The 19467-nt window shown below is 54.7% G+C and overlaps 1 protein-coding gene across 13 annotated transcripts in view; it reads right to left on the bottom strand.

The window, feature by feature from the left end:
* C1H1orf167 (chromosome 1 C1orf167 homolog) overlaps positions 1-19467 on the bottom strand; it is a 27892-nt gene continuing 8425 nt past the window's right edge. For 4 of the 13 annotated variants that reach the window (XM_024790139.2, XM_024790137.2, XM_024790138.2 and 1 more), the window contains exons 7-22: positions 18537-18649; positions 17922-18099; positions 13920-14095; positions 12906-13080; positions 10700-10856; positions 10436-10590; positions 9518-9726; positions 7182-7326; positions 4949-5353; positions 4161-4407; positions 2992-3093; positions 2089-2194; positions 1541-1715; positions 1210-1345; positions 825-935; positions 1-315 (exon numbers count right to left, since the gene is read on the bottom strand). In XM_024790139.2, the coding sequence (XP_024645907.2) occupies positions 109-315; positions 825-935; positions 1210-1345; positions 1541-1715; positions 2089-2194; positions 2992-3093; positions 4161-4407; positions 4949-5353; positions 7182-7326; positions 9518-9726; positions 10436-10590; positions 10700-10856; positions 12906-13080; positions 13920-14095; positions 17922-18099; positions 18537-18649 (2797 nt within the window). In that variant the 3' untranslated portion in view covers positions 1-108. Of the gene's footprint in view, positions 316-805; positions 936-1209; positions 1346-1540; positions 1716-2088; positions 2195-2449; positions 2541-2991; positions 3094-4160; positions 4408-4948; positions 5354-7181; positions 7327-9517; positions 9727-10435; positions 10591-10692; positions 10857-12905; positions 13081-13919; positions 14096-17921; positions 18100-18536; positions 18650-19467 lie in introns of those variants that run through there. The other 9 variants (XM_071100642.1, XM_071100618.1, XM_071100633.1 and 6 more) reach the window with 9 other exon arrangements.

The following is a 19467-nucleotide window of genomic DNA, read 5'->3' on the forward strand; positions in this document are numbered from 1 at the left end:
TAGGACTGAGGAGTGGGTTTTATTGTCCTTCAGAGCTCTTCAAGCTGTCCCCTCTGTCATCACTCCCCGGATGTGTGGGGCATGGTTCCTTGCCTGGGAAAGCCGAGTTCAGTTCTGTTTTTTATTCTCTGGGAACACGTCACAGCTGCAGCTGGGCCCCATGCTCTGCCCCAAGCCCCCAACCCCGCGGGGCTCCGGCGGCTTCTGTCCACTCTCAGGGCCCTTAGGGCCTGGCTTGCTCCAGGGTCTTGGGCTACTGGCAGCTCCTCTCCTTGGGCTTCTGGCTGCCAGGCGTTGGTGCCACTTCTTAAAGGCCTGGAACCAGGGAGGGGAGGAAATGCTATTGTTGTGGGCTCTCTCCAGGGTCTGTGCCGTGCCTGCTAGAGCAACACCTGTGCCCAGCTCCTTTTGTCCCCAGGGCCCCTCCCTCTGCCCCAAGCAGCCAGCCAGTCTTGCCCAGGCCAAATGCACAAGCTCAGAATAGATCCGATGGTGATCTGGGAAGCTGTACTTAGAGCAGAGCAAATGAGGGAGGGGGTGCTCAGGACCTAGGCCCTCCATGGGCTAGTCTGAGCGGCAGCCATACCTCATGCCACGCCTTCCCAAACTGAGGGACCGGGTGGGCCTGGCCTGAGCTGGGGCCACAAATCAAATCAAGGGCTCCAGCATCCAGCCTGTGTGTTCTGTAATGGAACTGACCCCCTCCCCTGAAAACAAAGGGGCCCTGGGGCTGGCAAGCAGGGAAACCTCAGATCCGCGGTGCGCAGCTGTGGCACAGGCTTCTGGAAGGCTGGCTGGGTGGAGTGCGGGGAAGCGGGTAGTACCTGGGAAAGGACCCAGCCATCTTCCTGCTGCTTTAACTGCTGAGCCACTCGCAGTCGCAGGATCCGCTGCCACCACGTCCGCCAGGCCGATCTCAGGTGCCACTCTCTGAGCTTTGGGGACAGTTGGCAGAGGAGGCCTCTTGCGCTCACGCTCCCCTGCAGTCGCCAGCCCTTCTGCCTTTCTCCCCCCACACCTCTGCGGCACCAGAGTGAAAGGGCTATGGCAAGGGGGTGTCATCTTAGTATTAACAATGCAGATTCCTGGGCCTGTCCCCCAAGGTTTTGGAGTCAGTAGGTCCAAGGGCCATACTTTTGAGAGGGGTTAGGGTTCAGTATGAAGTGAAATGGGAGATGGTCAGTATGGAGAGGGGCTGTGCCCACTCACCAGGGTCCGTGCCAGCTGTTCTGCCCCTTGGGCATCCACCCAGTGCTGCCATGCTGCTGCCAGGCACCTGGCCTGCTGGGAACCCCGCAGCCCACGAAGCAGTGCCTTAAGCCACCGGCGCTGCAGGTACTTCCTCCTGATGGCCAAGAGCATCGTGACCCTTCAGGGCCGGAAGGAGGGCAGAGCCATGGGCCTGGGCCTGCTTTTCCAGGATCCTACATGAAAGAGCACTGGCCAGAGAGGGCCCAGCTCTAGCCATGGCTCCGGCGAGCCCCTCGGCCCCTGCCCCCATCCCTCGGACCCCCCAAACTGCACACACAGCTCCTCTCACCCCAGCCTCCTTTTATGAGCCTCGCTTTGGGCTTTGAGGGCCCTGGGCTCAGGGCTGGAGTGTCCTCTTGGTCCCTGGTCCCTCATCCACAGGGGCAGGCCTGGGACCCAGCTACTCTGTCCAGGCCACTGCGGCCAGAGCTGGAAGGCAGGGCAGAGAGAATGTTCTCCGCACCCTGGAAAGGGGAGTTGAGTCAGAAGAGCTTAATGTGGGTCCAAGAAGGCAGCTGCTCTTAGTGCCCGCCTAGGAGTTGAGTACAGTGAGGAGCGTGGAGGAAGGCGCTGAGCTCAGCCTTGTGCCCTGCCCCCCATCTTCCCAGGCCTCTAGCCGCTCTGGGCTGCTGCCCAAAGAGAAATCACAGGGCAGGACAGGAACACAAAGTTTTCTCAGAACACCTGAAACATTCCTAAGAGGGAATGGATGGGGAGAATGGTCAGTACACATAACACCGTGTCCCAAGGAGCTGATTTCCAGGCCCCTGAGGACTGGAGACCACTTCACCCCTGCACTTCAGACACTGTTTGTCCTCCGGGGCAAGGTCTCCTTACTCTGAGCCCAGGCCATTCCCCTTGGCTTCCTCTGTCCACCCAGGCTGCACTGCAGTGATGGCGCGGGCGGCACCAGCCCTGTGGCCTGTGTCCAGCAGCTGCGGGTCTGAAGGAACAACCAGAAAGGAGCACCTGAACCCCATGGGCTTGGACCTCCTGGGGCCCCACTGGGATTTCTTGGCTGGCAGGACACATCCCTGCTTCTTCCACCCATTCCCCCAGGTGGCCAAAGACATTCCAACAGTGGGGTGGGCCCCTAGAAGTTACCCCTCAGTGCCTGGGAGCACAGCCCTGGGAGGTGGCTGTTTCTCTCCCCACTTAAAACTTGTCAAAGCTGAGTTACTTGTCTGAGGCCTCATACCTCGAAAGTGGTCTGACTCCAGAGTCCGAGCCCCCGGCTAGTACTCTCTACAGAGAGGGGCTCTCCAAAGGGGCTGCTGGGGCATGTGTGCCTGTGGCAGAAAAGAGGGGGCCCTGGAATTAAGCACCCTAGGTGCCATTCCCAGCGTTTAGTTTCTAGAGGCCTCGGATTCTCCATCAGTATATGGGATCCTTGTCTGGAATAGAAATGTAAAAGTGCTCTGAGAAGCAATTCCCTGTAGCTTATTTAGAAAGAAGAGACCCTGAGACCCTAGAACCTGCTGTTGCCATAGCCCCGTATGTGTGAATTCTGCAACTAGCCAAGGCTAGTTCTTTCAATTCCATTTAAAAAACAAAAACCGGGAGGCACGGTGGCTCATGGCGCAATGGGCCTGCCCAGCGGTTGGGGAGGCCAAGGCAGGCAGATCGCTTGAGCCCAGGAGTTCGAGACAAGCCCTGGCAACACAGTGAGACCCCATTTCTACAAAAAAAAATAAAATTAGCCGGGTGTGTTGGCACACGCCTGTAGTCTCAGCTACTCACGTGGCTGAGGTGGAAGGATCGTTTGAGCCCTGGAGGTTGAGGCTGCAGAGAGCTGTGATTGCACCATTGCATTCCGGCCTGGGCAACAGAGTGAGACACTGTCTGAAAAAAAACGACGACCGAAAAAAGTCACCTTAGCTTTTTCTCTTAGAACCTTCTCTAAAATGTATTCTTTGTGGCATTCTGAAATAAGATTCCTGATGATGCCTGTTGATCTTAGGGACACTACCTCACCTGCCAGTATCTTTGGGGCTGTGTCCTTCAAGGACATGTCCCCAGACTGCTGTGCAGTGTCATTTTCTGTTTGGTTTTGTGGTGGCTTCTTCCCTCTTGCTAGGCCATCAACCTCTTATCACCATTTGTTGGTGTCAGAACTAACTGCTTCTGGTCTGGAGAGGGACTGACCAATGCCGTTGGGTAGAGAGAATTATGAAAGAGATTTTGGTATTTTTCTACTTTATATTTTCTGACTTTTCTGTAATGAGCATATTTCACTTTTCCAATAAGGAAAAAAAAAAAAACTTGACCTGGTGCAGTGGTTCACACCTGTAATCCCAGCACTTTGGGAAGTCGAGGTGGGAGGATCACTTGAATTCAGGAGTTCGAGACCAGCTTGGGCAATATGGTGAAACCCCGTCTCTACTAAAAATACAAAAATTAGCCAGGTGTGGTGGCACGCACCCGTAGTCCCAGCTACTCAGGAGGCTGAGGTGGGAGGATCGCTTGAACCTGAGAGGTGGAGGTTGCAGTGAGTTGAGATCACACCTCTGCTTCAGGCTGGGCAATTGAGCCAGACTCTGTCTCAAAAATAAAAAAACAAAACAAAAAAATGCTACTGTTCCGTGTACCTATCCTGATCTTCAGCTGCACCGTGAGAAAGCATGCATTTCAGTGTCTCCCTAACAGGCTGTGACCCAACACGCTGGTCTGTGTGTCCAGACCTGCAGTGGGCTGGCACTCGAGAGGTGCTGGGTTCATCTTTGCTGATGGATTCAGAGTTGCTTGTCAGAGGCTGACTGAGAACCGGGGAGAGGTGGTGTGTACAAAGCTGCTGGGCCCCTGGGGAGGCATCCAGCCATGCTGCCGCCATGGGCCGGATCAAGCTGATTCTAAGGCCGGTGGTCCGAGGGTCATTTTTGGACCTCCCGTCCTGCCTACGCTCCCCTCACCTGCTTCCAAGGGGCTGGGGTGTCCAGCAGCAGGCTCCCCCTGCTGGCCATCCGGGGCCAGAGCGTGAGGTCACCCTGGGGCTTGGGGCGGACCTTGCCGGCCCCTGGGGCCTTGGCCCGCAGTCCAAGCCGCACCCTGAGCCGCGCCATCTGCAGGAAGCGTCTGAGCCCAGCCTGCCGGAGCTGGGTGACGATGGCTCGTTGGACACCGCCGCAAGCCCCCGACTGCGTCGAGGCCTCTAGGACCCTGTGGGAGAGGAAGGAGTCTGCAACCAGGGCCATCAGGGCCAGGACTCTCCGCAGGGAGCCCTTCCAGTGCCCTGCGGGAGGGGGCCCTCCAGGCCAAGCCCCAGCCACCTCCCACTCCCTCTTCTGGAGGGAGAGTCTGGGTAAACAGGATGGAGAGCGACCTGGAAGGAGAAAATCGCAGACAGGGACAAACATCCTGTTTAGGGGCAGAGAGGGGACAGTCCTGCCAGTGCCACTTTGCCTCCCCTTCCCTGGCGTTTATGGCGCTTGCTGAGTGGCTGACTGTGCTGGTGACTGCCAGGCAGGACCATCAGAGACTTCCCCAAGGAGGGGACACACAGCAAGAGGTGGTGCCAGGATGTGGTCCAGGACGGGGTGACAGGGAGATGGCTAGGGCGGCCTCTCCCTGTCACCCCCAATCACCCTCGAGCCTTTGCCCTGCCACCCAGCCACGAATTACGCTCTACCCCTGCCAAAAACAGGCTCGAGGCCTGAGCTGGAAGCACAGAGTGGGGCTGCGCTTAGACCACAGCACTCACCAGGCTCGCAGCTTCCAGGAAGCATGGACTTGGCTGACCTGGCCCCGACAGCTGGGCGCCCACAGTGCCCAGCACCGGGCTGCCTGGGCCCCAGCACTCTCTCCTTCCTGCTGCTGGGCCTCACGGTGCACGTCCGGGGCCACTGGCCATGCTGGGAAGGCCTGCGGGGCCCGGGCCTTCTTTGGCTGCCCATCTTCCTGGCCTTGCTGCCCGCAGCTTCTCCAGTGGGCAAGGGAGGCCTGGGCCACATGCTGTTCCTGTGCCCCGGCTGCAGCTGCCTGGGCTTCCCGCCATGTGGCAAACACGGCCCCCAGTGCCCTTCTCCTCAGGTCATCCTGAAAGGCTTGACGCTGGGCCCGGAGCACCCCTGTGTCTCTTACAACCTCACACCAGGCCTGGAAGTAGCTGCAAAACAGACGCATGGGGCCAGGCGTGGTGGCTCACGCTTGTAATCCCAGCACTTTGGGAGGCCAAGGTGAGTGGATCACCTGAGGTCAGTTTGAGACCGGCCTGACCAACATGGTGAAACCCTGTCTCTACTAAAAATACAAAAATTAGCCATGTATGGCGATGGGCACCTGTAATCCCAGCTACTTGGGAATTTTAGAATTGCTTGAACCCCGGAGGCAGAGGTTGCAGTAAGCTGAGATCGCACCACCGCACTCCAGCTTGGGTGACAAGAGTGAAACTCCATCTCAAAAAAACAAAACAAACCAAAAACAGATGCATGGGAGGGCTTGTCTCGTTCTCAGAGTCAAAAGTCACATTTATTCAATGTTACACCAGCAAAGCTCCCACAAAACACTAAAGGACTAGGAACGGGTGAAAGCACTGGCTTTCCGTCTTGGAATCTCAGCCTCAGAGGGCAGGGCCTGCCCTGCAAAGGCATGGGAACCAATAGTATGGGTTCAAGTCCCACACCAGCCACGTCCTGCCTCCCATCACATGCCCAGGTGGTTGGTGAGGGAGAGGAACACCATCTCCCACTCACTGAGAAGCCAAGAAAAAAAAACATTTACAGCCGGGTGCAGTGGCTCACGCCTGTAATCCTAGCACTTTGGGAGGCAGAGGAGGGGCAGATCACCTGAGGTTGGGAGTTCGAGACCAGCTTGATGAACATGGAGAAACCCCGTCTCTACTAAAAATACAAAATTAGCCGGGCGTGGTGCCACATGCCTGTAATCCCAGCTACTCAGGAGGCTGAGGCAGGAGAATTGCTTGAACCTGGGAGGCAGAGGCTGCGGTGAGCCGAGATCGTGCCATTGCACTCCAGCCTGGGCAACAAGAGCGAGGCTCCATCTCAAAAAAAACAACCCATCTACACCCTCAGATGCAAAAGCACAGACGTCAGCCATTCTGTAGCCAACAGTTCACTGCCCCTATGGGGACACTGAACATTCGCATTTGTACTGAACTGTGGGAGGAGCCATTCTGCGTCCCTCTGCTTGGTTTTACAATGTGCATTCATAAACTGTATACATGTTCCACCAGAACATCTTTACTTAAATGAAGATTGCACTGTCTTCTCTTAGCAACGGTGTACAGCAGACACCTCCTTGCTGTGACTCCTCACAATGGGCATTATGGTAGATTTCTGAGGAGTGGATTTCTCCTTTTTTTTTTTTTTTTTGAGACGGAGTCTTGCTTAGTCACCCAGGCTGGAGTGCAGTGGCACAATCTCGGCTCACCACAACCTCCACCTCCTGGATTCAAGTGATTCTCCTGCCTGAGTGTCCTGAGTAGCTGAGACTACAGGCACCTGCCACCACGCCTGGCTATTTTTCATATTTTTAGTAGAGATGGGGTTTCACCATGTTGGCCAGGCTGGTCTTGAACTCCTGACCTCAAGTGATCCACCTGCCTCGGCCTCCCAAATTGCTGGGATTATAGGCGTCAGCCACTGTTCCCAGCTGATTTCTCCCATGTTAATCATATCCTCTAAAACCAAAGAACTGACCTGGCCAGGAGCTGGACTCCCAGGGCTTGTTGGGGCCACAGGTTAGGGTTGGGGTTTGCCACCACTCCCAAAATAGATAATAAGGTATCAGTGGTCATGGCCCTCTGTCTCCGGGCTAGGGTCTCCCTGCATGCCCCTTATTCCCCAGGCCATAGGCCTCCTATCTGGGCCACCCTCTGAGCTTCCCACCCCCTGAGCTTCCCACCCCCTGGGTGCTCTTCTTGCTATTCCTTGGGTGGGGAGGACCAACACCCTCCCACCCCCAGGCCCACCCACCTCTGCAGTAGCAGTTGCTCTGGCCAGGTCACTGTGCGTCTCTGACGAGCTGCTGCCTGCTGCCAGCTCCGAAACACAGCCCTCTGCAGACCCTGGAGGTGGCCCTGCACCCACGTCTGGCACTTTTCATGCAGGAACTGCTGTCCTGGGGCCAGAGAGATGCTGAAGAGCCACTGGGTGCTCACCCCAGCCTCTCCCCATGGGTCTCTGCTTAGCCAGCCCTTCGCTCCCTACCAGGTGGGAACAGACAAGGCCGCCCTGACTGTCTGGGTTAAAAAGCCTCTATTACGCGTGTCCTGCTGGTGACCAGGCCAGCCCAGCTCATAGAGTTGTTGGGTTTGTTTTTGTTTGTTAATTTTGCCACAACGTTTTCGAATCTGGAGAATTCCGGTAAAAATCTAATTTTCTGGTTTTTTTTTTGTTTTTTTTTTTTTTGAGACGGAGTCTCACTCTGACGCCCAGGCTGGAGTGCAGTGGCCCAATCTCAGCTCACTGCAACCTCTGCCTCCCGAGTTCACGCCATTCTCCTGCCTCAGCCTCCCGAGTAGCTGGGACTACAGGTGCCCGCCACCTCGCCCGGCTAGTTTTTTGTATTTTTAGTAGAGATGGGGTTTCACCGTGTTAGCCAGGATGGTCTTGATCTCCTGACCTTGTGATCCGCCAGCCTCGGCCTCCCAAAGTGCTGGGATTACAGGCATGAGCCACTGCGCCCGGCCCAAAAATCTAATTTTCAATTTTTCTGTAAAAACTGGAAGTTCTGGAAACACTGGCTCAGTGTTCCCGCTGGGGAATGACTGGGCTGCGTAAGCAGCTGTCCCCAGCGGACAGGACATGACTTTCCAGAACAACCACAGCCCTGTCTGCCAGCATTAACGCGATGTGTTGGTGTAGTGGGCAGCCTCCAAGATAGCATCCTGTATTCCTGTCCCGGGCAATGCCCCGCCTTGAATACGGGCTGGGTTTATTAATTTGCTTCTAACAGACAGAATTTGGCAGAAGCAATGGGATGTCACTTCTGATATCAGGTTATAAAAAGATTGCTTGGGGCCAGGTGCGGTGGCTCACGCTTGTAATCCCAGCACTTTGGAAGGTGGAGGTGGGTTGATCACTTGAGGGCAGGAATTTGAGACCAGCCCAGTAACATGGTGAAACCCTGTCTCTACTGAAAATACAAAAATTAGCCAGGCATGGTGGCAGGCGCCTGTAATCCCACCTACTAGGGGAGCTGAGGCAGAAGAATTGCTTGAACCCAGGGGGCAGAGGTTGCAGTGAGCCCAGATCGCACCACTGCATGCATGGACAACAGAGTGAGACCGTCTTGAAAAAAAAAAAAAAAAAGAAAGAAAGAAAGACTGGTTGGGCCATGCAACAGCTCTTTTTGCCCAGAGGCGGAGACCCAGACAGCAAGCCTGCCTTGGGACTATCCCTTCTCCCTTCACTGGTCACATTCCTTAGGGCTTCTAACACACTGCACCCTCAGCCAGCTCTGCAAATCCAGTCCTTCCCACTGCCCTATTTTGCTGAACCCTTCCCACACCTCAACTTCTCTCTCCATTGCTCTGCCTGCTGAGCCCTCCTTACCTCCTCCTGGGACCCTCTCTGACTAACTCTACTGGCCTCTAAGGGCACCATGACTCTGCCCACTTCTCCCCCAGCTCAGGGCTCAGACCAGTGACTCCTAAAGGCCAGGTAAGGATAAGGATGAATATTAAGGTGATGAGGTAGGGACTACATTATCCCCATTTTACAGATGTGTAAGCTGAGACTCAGAGAGGTTAAGTAGGTCGTTTAAAGTTCACACAACCAGGGTATGGAAGAGCAGGGATTCAAACTCAAGACTACAGAGTCCAAGCCCCCAGGTTCTGCTCAGCCACCCGACTCCTGGGTGTAGCCTGTGGGGATCTCATCACCAGACTTTGCTAGGGGATGGGAGGGTATGGGGGATGGTGAGGCACTCTGCAGAGTCACTGTTCCTCTAGGAAATTTCACAGCTGAGGTCCATTCATTTACTCATACATAGCACAATGTGTAAGAATTGGTCAGCCTGTTTTCTTTGAATCCAGCTAAGTCAGTGTCACAGCTCAGCGGACCTCTCTGATCAACTGCATTTGTTATCTATGGCTGTGTAACAAATTACCCAAGTACTTATTAGTTTTAAACCACAGATGTTTGTTGTCTCACAGTTTCTATGGGTCAGGAGTCCAGATGTAGCTTAGCCTCTGCCTCAAGGCCTCCCATGAGGTTACAGTCAAGTTGTTGGCCAGGGCTGCAATCGGTCTCAGACAGACCCTGGCCCTGCCCTCACCTGCAGTGCCCCCAACCCAGTCTCCACTCACCCTGCCAAGAGGAGTGCCAGTGGCATAGGGCATCTCGTGCCAGTCGCCAGCCCCGCTCCTGGGCCCACCTCTCCACCAGCCGCAACTGCAGCAGCCGCCGACGCCACAGGCCCAGCACAGCCCTGCAGCTCCGATCCCAGGCCCAGTGGGAAGCCAGCTCTCTCCAGGCCCCTTGGGCTGTTGCCCAGCGGCTCCAGCTGAGGAAGATGCTGGGAAAGGGAGGGTCCACCCTGAGGATGGCCACTGTCCCCCAAATCCCAGGCCAGCCCTGCCCCGCCCTCCTCTCTCTTCTCTCCAGCAGTGGGGGGCTCTGGGTGACTCTTCTGTTTCCATTATGGGAGGGTGGGTTGCTGAGGACTGGAGGGGCCAAGCACCTCTCCAAGGGTCATGATGACTAGTGGGAGGGATACGGTGGGACTCTAGACCCCCACTGCCAAGTCCTGTGCTCAACCACTAGCCATAAACATTGCTATGGACTGAGCACTCACAACGTGCCACACACGGCACTGGGAAATGTTTGTGCCCTGCCTCGCCACTGCCCCACTGGAGCGAGTACTATTAACCCCATTTTACAGATAGGCAAATAGAGGCACAGAGAAGTTATGCAACTTGCCCAAGATCACACAGCCAGTGAGGGGCAAAGCTGGGATTAGAACCCAGGGAGACCAACTCTTACATTGTGCTATAAATGAATGAACCTCGGCTGTGAAATCTCCAAGAGGAACAGTGACTCTGTAGAGTGCCTCACCGCTCCCTGACACCCTCTCAGTAGGACAGGGCAGGAAGACAGGAGGAACTGAAGGCCCCTGAGGTGCAGACCCCAAGGGGCTGCTTCTGTGAAGGCCAAGGGTGGATGGGAGAAGGGGCTGGGAAACAGTAAGTCCATAGAGTGGCAGGCGGATGGGGAGGGGTCCCTACCGCCTCTGGAGGGTATGCTGGTACCACCTGGCTGTGCCCTGGAACTGCCAGGCCCGTGCCCGCCAGAGCCGAAAGCACTGCCCCTGCTGCCGCTGCCCAGCTGCCCACAGAAGGCTCCCCTGGAGAGTCTCCGGGAGGGTGGGGGCCCTGGGAACCTGGGGAAGGAGGTGTGGAGTCCTGGGTCCCCCACCCTGTCCCCTTCCCACAATCTCCACCCACCCACCCCTACCTGCCCCAGCCCCTCCCCACCCACCTACCTCTCACCTTCTCCAGAGAGCCTTGGGATGTGCTGCTGCCCATTGGCTCCGGAGCCGAGGGTGTCTTGGTGTAGCTTGATGTGGCATCTGGGCCCAATGCCCTCATGTGCCACCATCTCAGGCTGCACTGCAGCATCCGCTGCTGCAGGCCCTGGAGGAAGGAGCTAGAGAAGGGGCAGGTGAGTGCCCAGCCCAGCCTCACCCCCAGGCTGGGCAGGGTGGCCAAGCAGGGGCTACCCCACCCTGGCCGCTGTGAAAGAGGTGGGCTGGAAGGGTGCTCACCACAGGCCAGACACTGGGCTAGCATTCCACGCTGCCGCCCGCCACAGCGGCTGCATGCTGGGATCGCTGGGGGCTTCAAGAGATACCGATGCCCACCAGAGTCCTATCCCTGGATTCTGCTAGATTCTGACTTAATGGTCAGGGTACATCCTGGGCTTCCAGACTTTTCTAGAGTTCTCTGAGTGACCTCAGTGAGCAGCTGAGACTGGGCTGACTGGGCTAATGCTTTTTTGTTTTGTTTTGTTTTGTTTTGTTTTTTAGACAGCGTCTGACTCTGTGGCCCAGGCTGGAGTACAGTGGCACAATCTTAGCTTACTGCAACCTCTGCCTCCTGGGCTCAAGCGATCCTCCCGCCTCAGCCTCCCGAGTAGCTGGGATTACAGGTGTGTGCCACCACGTCTGGCTAATCGAGCTAATGCTCCACCTGCATTACTGGCTGACTTCATCATGCTTCTGGGGCGGGCTGGGAGCCCACGCAGCTGATCAGAGATGGAGCTGAGCCCCAGGCCCAGGGACCCCAGACGCCAGGGCCCACCCCCACAACCACACCAGTACTTCTGCCTCCACTCACTTATAAAAATAAGAAAGCTGAGCCTGGGGGAAAGTCATTTCCCCAAACTCCAGATAGCAGCAGACCTGGGATTCATCTAGGCCCTGGAGGGTGCCCCGGGAGAGCTGCCACGAGATATCAACTGTGCCCTGAGGTCCAAAGGCCAGAGGATGGGCTGGAGAGGGAGGGCCTGGGGGCTGTGGGGCAGGCATGTGAGTAATGAGTGGTACCCTCACATTCTGAAAGGTCACGGTGAATTGAATTCTCCTGGACTTGCAGGGGTACACTGAAAGAGGCTGAGGGTCCAAGTGGACCATGTAGGTATGTGGCTTTCAAGGACAGAATTCTTTTTTTTTTTTTTTTTTTTTTGAGACAGAGTCTCACTCTGTCACCTGGCTAGAGTGCAGTGGCATGATCTTGGCTCACCGCAGTCTCTGCCTCCTGGGTTCAAGTCATTCTTCTGTCTCAGCCTCCCAAGTAGCTGGGATTACAGGTGCTTGCCACCACGCCTGGCTAACTTTTGTATTTTTAGTAGAGACGGGGTTTCGCCATGTTGACCAGGCTGGTCTCGAACTCCTGACCTCAGGTGATCCACTGGCCTTGGCCTCTTAAAGTGCTGGGATTACAGGCGTGAGCCACCGCACCCAGCCAAGGACAGAATTCTTAACCCTGCAACTGCTGGCCTCCATTCCTCCTGACATCCCCTCGGGGAAGCTGGCTGCTCCTGATCGCCACCCTCCCCTCACCCACAGCCTTTGTCTGGGCTCTGAACTCCAGCAGTGACCATCTTGTGTGGGGGCAGCAACAAGGTCTCACCACAGGAACTTCTTGCTCCTGACTCCCACTGGGATTTAGAGCAACCTGCTCCGGCCCTCTGAGCCTCACTTTCTCTAGTTGTGTAATGAGGCTGATGGGGGAGGAGATAAGAGCTTGATCCCTGGCTCCTGCCCTTGTTCCTTTACAGTATTTACTCCATGCCTGCAACATGCCAGGCACCTGCAGGGAGCTGGGAGCCAGCAACGACAGCCACACAGACATGGTCCCTGCCACCACGGGACTTGCACTTGGCAGGGAGACGGGCATTCACTAGGGCTCCGGCCACCCCTGTAGAGCTCTATGTCTGTGTCTCTGGCAGCCCCCTGGCCCCCAGTGGACCTCTGCTCAATCATTGTTCCAGTGTCCCTAGGCCACCTCCCAGGGCCTGACATCGGCTGGGCACCACAGTGTGCCAGGGCCTGTGCAGGGCCACGGGGAGGAGTGGGATGCAGTTACTGCCCTATGGGACGTTCCTCCCGCATTCCTCCTGGTGCTGAGCACTGCTCATGTGCCCATACCACAGTCCCCAGGCCCAACCCCAGGTCACAAGCTTGGGGACACCTACTTGGCCCACTGGCACTGGAAAAGCCGCGTCTTCCACAGCAGCAGCGCCCGGCAGAGGGCCAGTGTCCGGCAAGCATCCTGCAGAGAGCCCCGGCCTTGCTCCTGCAGCCCTTGGGCCTGGCCCACTGTACCCAGGCCACAGGCTGCAGGGCCTGCAGTGTGGAGAGCCTCACGTCCTGAAAAACCGTCAAGAGGCCAGTCAGCTGCCCCCCCACTGACCTCACTCTGCCCACAGCCATTGATAGCTGCTGCCTTGGGCTCCTCTTGGGAGCTCTCGTCTCTTGTCCCCTCCCAGCGCTTCCAAGCCCTCCCCTCCAGGTGGCCTCAAAGATCCCATCTTCCCCAGTTAAGTGCTTTTTTTTTTTTTTGAGACAGAGTTTTGCTCTTGTTGCCCAGGCTGGAGTGCAATGGCGTGATCTTAGCTCACTGTAACCTCCGCCTTCTGGGTTCAAGCGATCCTTGTGCCTCAGCCTCCCGAGTAGCTAGAATTACAGGTGTGCTACCACACTTGGCTAAGTTTTGTATTTTTAGTAGACACAGGGTTTCACCAGGTTGGCCAGGCTGGTCTCGAACTCGTGACCTCGGGTGATCCACTCTCCTTGGCTTCCCAAAGTGCTGGGATTATAGATGCGAGCCACTACACTGGGCCCCCAGTTAAGTTTTGGGGTAGAGATTAGGGCTGTGGGTCCCCCATCACACCAGGAGCTTCCCAAGAGCAGGGCCCACATCCCTTCCGGGCGGGATCTGGGATAACCAGCACCGAGGGAGCCTGCAGTGGGAGGAGCAAAACCAAGTGTCTCACCCACAGCAGCTCGCGATGGGACATAGGGATGTGGCTCACCCGGGGCCTGCCCACTTTGGGACCCCTCCTGCCCCCTCCCAGGACTACACGCTGCCCTCCTAGAAAGCCCCAGTTCTACCACCTCCCACAAGAATTCACATATTCAACTAGGGCCCACTGAAGAAGGGGATTAAGTGACATGGTTTGCTGGGGCAGAAGCCAACACTAGCTCACCTGCTTTCTGCCGGCAGAGGGACAGCTGGGTCACCTTTGCCCCATCTGAGTCCCGGAGCTGTTTCATCTGCACCCACTGTTCCAGGCATTTCCTCAGGGTCCCCGTCCGGCGGTCAGCCAGGTGGTCTCGGTACTGGGACCCTCTTTGCACGAACTGCTGCCAGGCCCCAAAGCACCTGGGAGAACAGAGGGAAAATACCCATGTCAATTGCAAGGTCTGATGACTGCGGTTCCAGCTGCCTACCTTTGCCAGACACACTACCCAGGCCTTGGGCAAGCCGCTTCATCACTCTGAGCCTCCATGTTTTGTTGTTGTTGCTGTTGTTGCGGTTGTTGTTTGTAGACAGAGTTCCGCTCTTTTGCCTAGGCTGAAGTGTAATGGTGTGATCTCTGGTCACTGCAACCTCTGTCTCCTGGGTTCAAGCGATTTTCCTGCATCAGCCTCCAGAGTAGCTGGGATTACAAGCATGCACCACCATGCCCGGCTAATTTTTTTTTTTTTGTATTTTTAGTAGAGATGGGGTTTCTCTGTGTTGGCCAGGCTGGTCTTGAACTCCTGACCTCAAGTGATCCAGGCACCTTGGCCTCCCAAAATGCTAGAATTACAGGCTTGAGCCACCGTGCCCGGCCAAGTCTCTGTTTTCTCATCTGTAAAACGGGGCTGCTTTGAAGATGCATCGCACGTCACCTGCTCAGGCCATGACACTGTCACCTCTGGCAGCGCGGTGGCCTCAGCAGCCTCTGACCTGGCCTCCCTGCATCCACCTCAGCCTCCTCCAGTCATTTCCTATTCCGTAACCCAGTGGTGTTTTTCCAATCTCAAATCAAATCATCATAGTCGCCTGCTAATCCTCCAGTGGTAGCCTCCTTGCTCTACCATCAAATTTCAACCCCTCCCCATGGCCAACAAGGCCCCCACAGATTTTTCCAATCTCATCTTCAACTACCCTCAGCCCCCCTACCCTGTACTAACAAGGCTCCAATTCGGCTCTGCTACACCTCAGGATCTTACCCTCCTGGCCAGAGGCCTCTGAACACTCTACCCTTCTCTGATCTCCCTCCACCAGGCAACTCTTCATCCTTCACATCGACACCGAACCTTGGTCTAGGTCAGCTTCCTGTGCTAAAAGTTCTCACGGAAAACTACACTGGGGGATGTAGTCAGCAAAATGCAAAGAGTGAGAAACTAGCAGGCAAGCAAATTAGTTTCTTCAACAAATAACATGCAATGAAAAAAAAAAAATGAAGGGGAGCCTATTATAAAGATTTTAACAGGCTGGGCGTGGTGGCTCACACCTATAATCCCAGCACTCAGGGGAAGCCGAGGTGGGAGGATTGCTTGAGCTCAGGCTGGAGTGCAGTGGTGCGATCATGGCTCACCAGTGGGACTCTGTCTCTACCAAAAATTTTTAAAATTCGCCAGTCATGGTAGCTCACACCTGTAATCTCAGCACTTTGGGAGGCCAAGGTGGGTGAATCGCTTGAGTCCAGGAGTTCGAGGCCAGCCTGGGCAACATGGCAAAAAATTAAATCTCTACAAAAAATTTAAAAATTAGCCAGGTGTGGTGGCACCTATAGTCCCAGCTACTTGGAAGCAGAGATGAGAAGATCCCTTGAGCCTAGGAATTTGAGGCTACAGTGAGTCATGATTGCACCACGGTACTCCAGCCTGGATGACAGAGTAAGACCCTGTCTCTAAAATTTTTTTTTTGAGATGGAGTCTCGCTCTGTCGCCCAGGCTGGAGTGCAGTGGCCGGATCTCAGCTCACTGCAATCTCCACCTCCCGGGTTTACGCCATTCTCCTGCCTCAGCCTCCCGAGTAGCTGGGACTACAGGTGCCCGCCACCACGCCCAGCTAGGTTTTTGTATTTTTTTTTTAGTAGAGACGGGGTTTCACTGTGTTAGCCAGGATGGTCTTGATCTCCTGACCTCATGATCCGCCCATCTCAGCCTCCCAAAGTGCTGGGATTACAGGCTTGAGCCATTGCGCCCGGCTAAATTTTTTTTTTTTTAATTAAAAATTAAAAGACTTGAATGACTTATCAACCAACTGCCATGCGTGGACCTTATTGCAAACTCTAACACAATATATACTTGCAAAACAATTGGAAATGTGAATACTGGCCAGATAATTCGTGAGTATTAAGGAACAGTTGTTTCATTATTTTTCAGGTGTGAGAGTGGTATTGTGGTTATGTATTTATTTATTTATTTATTTATTTATTTCTGAGATAGAGTCTCACTCTGTCGCCTAGGCTGGAGTGCAGTGGCATGATCTCAGCTCACTGCAACCTCTGCCTCCCGGGTTCAAGCAATTCTTGTGCCTCAGCTTCCCGAGTAGCTGGGATTACAAGTGTTCATCATTACGCTCGATAAATTTTTGTATTTTTAGTAGAGACGAGGGTTTCACCATGTTGGTCAGGCTGGTTTCGAACTCCTGACCTCAAGTGATCCACCTGCCTCGGCCTCCCGAAGTGCTGGGATTACAGGCATGAGCCACTGCGCCTGGCCAATGGTTATGTTTCTAAAGAGTCCTTATCTTTTAGAGAGGCATGCAAAAGTATTTATGGATGAAATGGTATAATGCATGGGATTTGCCTCAAAATAATTTGGAGCGGGGGATGTATTTGGAGTACATATGAAACAAGCTTCAAGAGAGGCTGATTTTGTTGAAGCTGGGTAATTGGTGCGCTGGGGTTTATTATCCTATCTGCTCTACTTTTGAGTAAGATAAAAATGCCCCACAGGGCCGGGCGCGGTGGCTCAAGCCTGTAATCCCAGCACTTTGGGAGGCTGAGACAGGCGGATCACTAGGTCACGAGATCGAGACCTTCCTGGCTAACACAGTGAAACCCCATCTCTACTAAAAAATACAAAAAACTAGCTGGGCGAGGTGGCGGGCGCCTGTAGTCCCAGCTACTCGGGAGGTTGAGGCAGGAGAATGGTGTAAACCCGGGAGGCGGAGCTTGCAGTGAGCTGAGATCCGCCACTGCACTCCAGCCTGGGTGACAGAGCGAGACTGCGTCTCAAAAAAAAAAAAAAGAAAAAAAAATGCCCCACAGGCCGGGCATGGTGGCTCATGCCTGTAATCCCAAGCACTTTGGGAGGCTGAGGTAGGTGGATCACCTGAGGTCAGTAGTTCGAAACCAGCCTGACTAATATGGTGAAACCCCGACTCTGCTAAAAATACAAAAAAAAATTAGCTGGGCATGGTGGCATGTGCCTGTAATCCCAGCTACTTATGAGGTGAGGCAGGATAATCGCTTGAACCCGGGAGGTGGAGGTTGCAGTGAGCCGAGATCGTGCCACTGCACTCCAACCAGGGTGATAGAGCGAGACTCTGTCTCAAATAATAATAATAATAATGCCCCATAATAAAAAGTTAACCACCAGGAAGCAAAAAAAGAAACTCATAGATCTGTGTTCCTTCTCTTCACAACACTTAAGCCAGGTGGTACTCACATACACCCTTGGGACTGCCAGTTTCCTGTCTGTTCCCCCACCAGCCATGGGTTCCACTGTGATGATGGGAAGAGGTGGGAAGCTGGGACTAAGCTTTGCTTATAACCAAATCCCAGCCAGTGGGGCCGGCTAGCATGTTCTAGGCATGCTCAGTCGATGGCTGCTTTCACTTCCCATTTGCATCCTTGCCTCTCAATACTAGGAGTTAAGAGCTGACTTAAAGGGAAGTGGGGGCCAGGCACGCTGGCTCACGCCTGGATTCCCAGCACTTTGGGAGGCCAAGGTGGGCAGATCACTTGAGGTCAGGAGTTCGAGACCAGCCTGGGCAACATGGTGGAACCCTGTCTCTACTAAAAATACAAAAAATTAGCTGGGCATGGTGGCGCGTGCCTATGGTCCCAGCTACTTGGGAAGCTGAGGTGGGAGGATCGCTTGAGCCAGGGAGGTGGAGGGTGCAGTGAGCAAGATGGTGCCACTGTACTCCAGCCTACGTGACAGAGTGAGACCCCATCTCAAAAAAAAAGGGAAGGGTGTCCTACCTGCACAGCCAAGCTCTCTGGTGCTGGGGGCTCAGTGGCGCCACCCAGGCTGCACCTGCAGCAGTAAAGTGCCAGGCATGGGGGAAGCTCCCTGTCGTCTGTGTGGCCCTGGTGGCCTTCCGCAGACTCTCCCTCTCCTGTCTGGCCCGTTCCTTCTGTTGGCACCACAGGAAGAAGACTAAGGAGGCAGGGAGGAGGGAGAGAAAAGAGAGAGTAAGCAGACGGGAGGATCCGAGCCAGGAGGGGCCCCTGACACGTGGGGTGCCTGTCTCCCCCATCTCTGAGTAAGTTAAATCTAGCTCCAATACTCCAGCCTCCGGTGTGGGCCTGCATCAGCGTATCAGCCCAGAAATGCAGGCTGTGCTCCTCTCATGCTGTGTGTCCTCAAACTAGTTGCTTAACTTCTCTGTGCCTCAGTTTCCCATCCGTAAAATGGGCACAATTCCTCTTGGGGGTCACTGTGAGGCTCAAATGAGAGTGTCTCTGGGAATGTGCCAAAGCAGATGCACAATAAACATTCACTCAAACTGGGTCCCCCGCCCCTGCCCAGTGCGGAGCTCAGGCCCTGCATGTCCAGGCTCCACCTCCTTGCTTTCCCAGCACCCCACATCTCACCCGCCAGTTGCAGAGCCTCCAGTATCTGGACTCTCTCATCTCTGCTGTCTGTTCTCTGCCCAGGATGTGACAGAAGCCACTGAGCTCTCTCCTCCTCGCTCAGACTTCCTGGACTAAAAGTGAAGTTGCCCAGAGAGAAGCCGATGACCCGGGAGGGAGGGCACACGGTCCCAACCTGTCCACCCCACCCCAGGCAGATGTGGTCTGCCCTTGGGAGCAGGGGGCGCTGAGTCCCCCATCCTCTTCTGGACAGTTCATTTTATGTCAGATTTAAAAGCTATTGCTGGGGGGAGGTTCTGCTCTTGATTTATTCTCTTTAATACTATTTGGATTTTTTTTAAACAACAAACATGTATTAAAATAAATATCATTTAAATAATTATTTAAATACATTTGTTCAATTTAAAAACAAGAACATGGCCAGGTGTGGTGGCTCACACCTGTAATCCCAGGACTTTAGGAGGCTGAGGCGGACAGATCACTTGAAGCCAGGAGTTTGAGACCAGCCTGGCTAACATAGCGAAACCCATCTCTACTACAAAAAAAAAAAAAAGATTTTATATATTTTATATATATATATATATTTAAACACACGCACACACACAAATTAGCCAGTGCGGTGGCACACACTCGTAGTTCCAGCTACTCGGGAGGCTGAGGCATGAGAATTGCTTGAGCCTGGGTGGCACAGGTGGTAGTGAGCAGAGATCGCACTACTGTACTACAGCCTGGGTGACAGAGCAATGCTCTGTTTAAAAAAAAAAAATGGCCGGGCGCGGTGGCTCAAGCCTGTAATCCCAGCACTTTGGGAGGCCGAGACGGGAGGATCACGAGGTCAGGAGATCGAGACCATCCTGGCTAACACGGTGAAACCCCGTCTCTACTAAAAACTACAAAAAACTAGCCGGGCGAGGTGGTGGGCGCCTGTAGT

This window comes from Macaca nemestrina, chromosome 1, assembly GCF_043159975.1.
Source record: "Macaca nemestrina isolate mMacNem1 chromosome 1, mMacNem.hap1, whole genome shotgun sequence".
Classification (NCBI taxonomy): Eukaryota; Metazoa; Chordata; class Mammalia; order Primates; family Cercopithecidae; genus Macaca; species Macaca nemestrina.